Source organism: Centroberyx affinis, unplaced genomic scaffold (genome assembly GCF_046629955.1).
Source record: "Centroberyx affinis isolate AG114_WGS23_722 - 3 ecotype Tasmania unplaced genomic scaffold, CSIRO-AGI_Caff_v1 ptg002386l_1, whole genome shotgun sequence".
Lineage (NCBI taxonomy): Eukaryota > Metazoa > Chordata > Actinopteri > Beryciformes > Berycidae > Centroberyx > Centroberyx affinis.
In genome coordinates this window covers 26,475-32,876 of record NW_027280641.1, presented here as the reverse complement: position 1 = coordinate 32,876, position 6,402 = coordinate 26,475, and the positions used below count along the sequence as shown (strand labels likewise).

The window sequence follows — 6,402 nt, the reverse complement described above, 5'->3', positions numbered from 1 at the left end:
GAGAGAAATAAGCGATGTGAATTAATTTTCTCAGCGCTGAAGATATGCAATAATCCAGGAAACACTAGAGAGAATTGCCGACACGGGCAGAGCAGGCAGCTACTGTACATCCACTGCAGTGCACGGAGTCACATGTAGCTGTGGGGTTTGTTCGCTGTGGCACTTCAGTTCAAGTGCAAGCAATGAGATGGTGGCTGACACACAGCGCTGGTGGCTATAATTATGCAATCAACTGAGCATGCCGACTAACAACCAACCAAAGTTATGACCATTAATTCACTGTCTGGATGACAACACGCTTTGTTAGCTACAAAGGAATAGGATATAAACTGTCTCACATAAAATAATGTGGTGTTTTGTCGTATAATCTGTCTAATAATAATAATGTCTAGCTTCAACTGACTAGCTAACAAGGCTAACAGCTAGCAGGCTCACTCCTTGATGCAACAAGCTAGCTAAACTGGTAGGGAAGCTTTCTCACAAGTTAAGTTGAGGAGTTCAAGTGCTTGAGATGTAAACAGACGAATATCTCAGCATATAAATAGAGGAACATATGTAACTGCCAAAGTTGAAGTTCTCAACGTACTAAACTTACTGGTAAGTAAGAACAAACCTGAGATAGTGCAGCTGTTCAGACCACCGGCAAGCCTGCGTCTCTTTCATTGGTTGAAAATCAGAGGTCAAAGTTTCTTTTCCGGTAACGTTTCAGAAATAATAAATAGCATATTTTGTCGATATATTTTGTTAACAATATTTTGAGGTTATTGGACTAAGTTAAAAGTGAATAAGCGCATGCTGAGCTAAAACCTATAATTTTGTAAAAAGAGTGTTGAGAATACCACTTTTCTCATGTCTCTACCAGTCCAGTCACCATGGTAACGGCTGTTGGCGTGGAGCTGCTAGCAAACACTCAGGAGGCTGCTTTCAGTAGTTATTTGGGGGGTGATTACATGAACAAAGATAATAGATGTCCTTGCGACTTTCCAGCTTGTTTCATTGTCCACAACTTTTCATTAGTTTACGTTTTATCGTTAGTCTGACTTTTCACATCAGAGAAATTGGCCGGTGCAGCTCATCCTGTTGGATTTGACAGCTATCTGCTAGCTGAGAGAAGCTGTCACAAACACATTTCAAAGATGTCTGGTGAGGTGTGATGGTGATCTCTCTCTCTCTCTCTCTCTCTCTCTCTCTCTCTCTCTCTCTCTCTCTCACATACACACACACACACACACACACACACACACACACAATTCCTTCTGCCCCCCTTTCCCTTTTCCCACATTTACATTGCCAGACTGCTATCTAATTCTATGGATTTTTTTTTTTCATTTTCAGACAAGAAAGAAGGGGAAGGACCTTTGAAAGTATCCTACATTTTCCCAAATGGGGACAGATATGGTGAGTGATAGTAATTGATGAGGATACATCTTTCCATTTTTACAACACAAATGAATAGGCCTGTGCCACCCTCTTCTCTTCTCTTCTCTTCTCTTCTCTTCTCTTCTCTTCTCTTCTCTTCTCTCCTTCACTCACAGAGGGGGAGTGCAGCAGGTCTGCATCAGGAGTGGTGATGAGGAGTGGTACTGGTAAACAGATCACAGCCAGTGGCATCATATACACTGGAGAGTGGCATGAGGACAAAGTACATATTTGAGTGTGTGTGTGTGTGTGTGTGTGTGTGTGTGTGTGTGTATGAGAGAGAGGGAGAGAGAGAGAGAGAGAGAGAGAGAGAGAGAGAAATAGTGATTAGATGGTCCATGTTGTATTCGTAGTTAACTAACAGCATAGGTTGCTTTGACTTAAATAAGAACTACTAAAGACTGGATGTTTTTCTTGTGGCTGTTCACATCCTTAGTTCTCTCTCTCTCTCTCTCTCTCTCTCTCTCTCTCTCTCTCTCTCTCTCTCTCTCTCTCTCTCTCTCCCTCTCTCTAACAGATGAATGGCAGAGGGACCCTGCAGCATCCCTCTGGAGCGGTATACGAAGGAGATTTCAAAGACAACATGTACCACGGCACGGGGACGTACACCTTCGCTGACGCCTCGGAGTACACAGGCAACTTCTGCAAGAACAGGTGAGAACAGCACACAAAGATTCAAAATGACTGTCTACTGTTTTCATTGGTAAGAGATACTGTAGATGGCGGTAAGCCCATTAGGAGTTTCCATTATACTGTAGTGCTGTCATCCACTATTGGTGTGCGTAAGAGCTTTTTTGGGCATAATAGTAGGCCTCTTTTTGCACTTGTATTTCCAATTTTGTTCACTTTCAAATTACATATTCCACTTAAATGTGCTGTGGCAGAAAATGGCATAAAAGAGACATGGCTATATGGTACTGTACTAGCCACATTTCTGATAATAGACATATACTACCAGCTATACAGTATTCTATATATATATTAATGTGTAGTGTGTGTTGCTGCCTGACTGCTTCTGATCATGTGTTGTAGGTTGGAAGGAGACGGGGCGTTCACCGACACACAGGGACTGGTTTGGACCGGAGATTTCCACGGCAAAGCGGCTCTAGGCCTAAAACTGCAGCACAACATTTAGAGCAATACAAGCATTATTGTATATTGTAATGTATAAAGCACGTGATGCTAAATTGTACATTAAGATTGCATTGATAGAGACTCATCATCTCAAAGTGGACATACTGTACTTTGTATCATCTCGTCTTTACACATCTTACGGCGTTCCTTCTGTGCATATGATAAATGTATTTACTACATAGTGACTCTTTGACCTGTATTTCCGCCTGCAGCCCAAATAACTCATTGCGTGTATTTCAGTGTACTGCTGGTGGTAAAACGTCTGTGCAACTGTGCAGTGAGTGAGTCACGTCTCTGGCTCGGAGTCACTCTTTCAGCAGCGTCTCCTGCTCCGACGCGGCTCCGAAGTGCCTCTTTGCGTTAAGCCTCATTTCACTCATGAAACATCACACTGGAGGTTCCTTTTCTGGCCCGATTGCATGTCACTCTCCTTTTGTGTAGTTTTTATAGAACGCCACAATGATTTTTCTTGTGGGATTAATGTCACAGGTGTGTTGCACTGCATGTACTGTACAGTGTTCAGTGTGTACTGTGTCGACAGTAGGAGAGGAGAGAGGTATATTACATGCTACTCTTGATTTAAAATAAATCTTTGAATCGTATTGTCATGTCTGCCCCAGTAATTTCCCCTTACACTTTTAGGTATACATTTTTATTTTCTATTTATATTTTACAAGCCTGTGAATGTGTATTCTATCTTTGAAAAGTGATGTTTATTTATGACTAAAACAAACTGATTTTATGAGGATAGCTGAAGTTGGTTTGGGATTACAAACAAAACCCCAAACATTGTCCATACCTCCCTGGATGTGCATCCGCCCTGTCAGTGCTAAGGACAAGTACAGAACATTTTTACATCATTACCCCGCTAGCCAATCAGAGGAGAGGAGCTTATGCTCACGTCTCCATTCACAACAGCTGGACCCTAACTGTTGGTACATTGGCCTGAGGCGCGTGATGTGAGATGTGATGTGAGTGTGTGGTCAGTTTGACCTTCAATGTGTGTGTGTGTGTGTGTGTGTGTGTGTGCACAGGTTTGTGTATGAACCAGCTTTTCACCTTCTGTATCCGTGTGTCATTGTCTAAACTGATAAAAGTTACAACTTCTAACATAATTCATAACAGAATCAACCAAGAAACAAGCACAAATGTTCTAACATTGTTTAATAAGCAACTCTGATATTGTAATTTGTCATTCTATTGAATAATGCCTCTATGGATCAGTAATTGCACATACCCCTGAACAAATTCAATGAGTATTTATCTAGACTGTACAGATGTGGAAACATGTATAACAAAAACACGCATATAGTAACATCCATACAATGCTAAACACTTCTGGTAAAATACTGTACCAGAATACAACAGACAGTATTTCCAATGATTGTACAATTTTCAGATAGAAAATAATAATTTGTATTGCAAAACTTCAATGGTGGTTTGAATGTGAAGCCTTGAATAAGGCATACAACGATAACCATGACTCGATGGAGGCAGAACAGTAAAGAAATAAAAAAAATGGCACTCAACTTTGGCACAAGATGAAAAAAAATATATATATCTGAACTTGAAATGTAACTTACATAAATACAAACTCACACTGAGTTATTGTGTTCAGTGACTGTATGAATATGTGCCAGTAATCCAACAACAGCCTACGCAGTAAAATGTGCTGCAGTATAAGAATGTGACAACAATATGTGTATTTATTACCACAGGTAGTCAGCTAGAGGATGGCGAAGAAGCCTTTAAAACTCTCACAATATATTATCTCCATAAACCTGAGAATCTAGAAAGTATACAGTATTATTTTCAAAGATTTCGCCTTCCAGAAAAACAGAGCTACCGGCAAAAAACCCTTGTAATGAACAACACTATGACAACGCTGACAGGGGGAGAGAGAAAAGCGTACATCTCTAATTGTGCTAGAAACATCATTAGACAAAAAAAAAAAAAAAAAGTTTCCAAATATAAAAGTGTGAGCACAGGTATTCCAAAACAGAACAGACTGCCGCCATGCACATTTCCACAGAGAAGCACAATTCAAGATCTGAATGTCAAAATCATCGTTCTATACAAAGATAACAGATGACACCTCTTGATAATAATTTGAGCGAAGCGGTGATATGAAAATAAGTGACCGTGCCGTCTGTCTTCTGTGCTTATTTGTGTGCTTCAGTAGAGAAATTTCCAGAAAACCAAGAGCAAACTCCGGCGCCGTGTTTAGGTAGTAGAGGGTGAAGGAACGATAAGGTTACAGTGAAGACATCCTAGAAAAACAGCACCGTTTTTTGTGACAACTGTGTTCTTCCTAGCAAGGGTGGCAAAGTGCTCACCAAGGCCACATGGAGCTCAGTGTTTATTGTGCTGTTGTTGTCGGGCAGACGGAGAGAGAGAAGCGGCCTGTGTGGGTATAAAGACGGTGGGGTCGAAGCAGGGAGCCACCTTCAAGTGAAAATTAACCGTCAGACAGAATTCCTCTATGTTATTCTTATCATTGCTTAGGTGGGATTTGTGTACATGGACAAGTCTCGCGTGAAAGTGTCTCGGATGACATCAATGATTACAGTTTTGGTTTTTTTGTGGGTTCTGGCTTTTATGTTCAGAGATATGAAGTGAAATCTTCCAAGATCTTTGTTGGAATAATGAGAATTCTGCTGCAGGGTAAATTTTCCTCTTAAAGAAAACAAATAAGGTAATTTCTGACTCCTAAAACCGGCCTCTCCTGGTCTGCCCAGTTTCAGATGACCATCCACCATTTTTTTCTTTCTCCCATTGGGTTCCATACGTTTTACAGCCATGAACAAACCACACGCTTACAACTGGAATATATCTTTTTTTTTTTTTTTTGGTGACATACGTGACGCCACTGAGCTCCCACTTCCACATTTGGATTATCAAACAACCCTGGGTAATGCCCAGCGGTTTGTTTCTTCTAGAAAATACATAAGAAAAAATTCCAAATCCATCCCCGGAAAACTAAAACCCAGTAGCTTCAATAAAATAAATAGACCCGTAACATATATTCAAAGATAAACTGATAAACAAACAAAAAAGATTTCAATTTACAGCTTTATAAATCATTTCTCATAAAACATTTGACCACATACATCGACACAAGTAAATAAATTATTCGAGAGGAAGTATGTGAACATCGCTGAGGAGTCAAACCAGCTCCAACATTTTGAAAAGAGGGACGTATAAATGGACAAAATGGTTACTACAGGTTAGCTGTGTAACAAGGGGGGGCAGTATTAACCAGAGCTGGCCACAGTAGTCTCCTGCTACAGTGCTGCCAGACTCTTCAGATTTGCTGCTACCTCTGCCTGTCATGTTCATGTGTGTTCACAGTTGTCATAGGCACATGTTAGTGTCGTGTGTGTGTGTGTGTGAGTGTGTGTGTGTGTGTGTGTGTGTGTGTGTGTGTGTGGCATCTGTGTTTGTGCGTCTGCGTTTGCGAGCTAAAGCCGAGCTCACAGTAGGATCGCCCCCTTTTTCTTGTCAACCTCACCCCACTTCTCTCTCTCTCTCTCTCTCTCATCTGCCTCCCTCCCTCGCTCCCTCCATCTCTCCCACTACTGGACAGACTGGGAGACGACCCCTCTTCTTCCACTCCTTTTCTTTCCGCTCCCTTCCTCCCATCCTCCTTTCCCTCCATCACCGATCTGCAGCAGAACCCCTGCTACGCTCCCGACTCTTCCCCCTCTGTTCCTCCATCCCCTCTGTCGCCGCTTCTGCCGCAGAAACACTCCCCGACTGCGACAACGGACTGGTACATGACCTCTTTTACTGCCATTCCCCATCCCATCCTCCATTCCCTCCCTCTCTCCCCTCCCTCCTCCCCCGAGA

At 41.8% G+C, this 6,402-nt stretch overlaps 1 protein-coding gene across 1 annotated transcript; it reads left to right on the top strand.

Annotated features, from left to right (window-relative positions):
• The first annotated feature begins 1,105 nt into the window (after nucleotides 1–1,105).
• Nucleotides 1,106–2,554, top strand: morn2 (MORN repeat containing 2). The gene is made up of 5 exons (XM_071533630.1): nucleotides 1,106–1,143; nucleotides 1,336–1,398; nucleotides 1,536–1,642; nucleotides 1,937–2,073; nucleotides 2,452–2,554. The coding sequence occupies exons 1-5, from the start codon at nucleotides 1,137–1,139 to the stop codon at nucleotides 2,552–2,554; spliced, it is 417 nt and encodes a 138-aa protein (XP_071389731.1). The 5' UTR covers nucleotides 1,106–1,136.
• Nucleotides 2,555–6,402: the final 3,848 nt, after the last annotated feature.

What these genes read in the sequence shown, in the direction of transcription:
- morn2 (XM_071533630.1), top strand. An exon ending in CCCAAATGGGGACAGATATG is followed by an intron (nt 1,399 to 1,535) that starts GTGAGTGATAGT and finishes CTTCACTCACAG; the next exon opens with AGGGGGAGTGCAGCAGGTCT. An exon ending in GGCAACTTCTGCAAGAACAG is followed by an intron (nt 2,074 to 2,451) that starts GTGAGAACAGCA and finishes CATGTGTTGTAG; the next exon opens with GTTGGAAGGAGACGGGGCGT.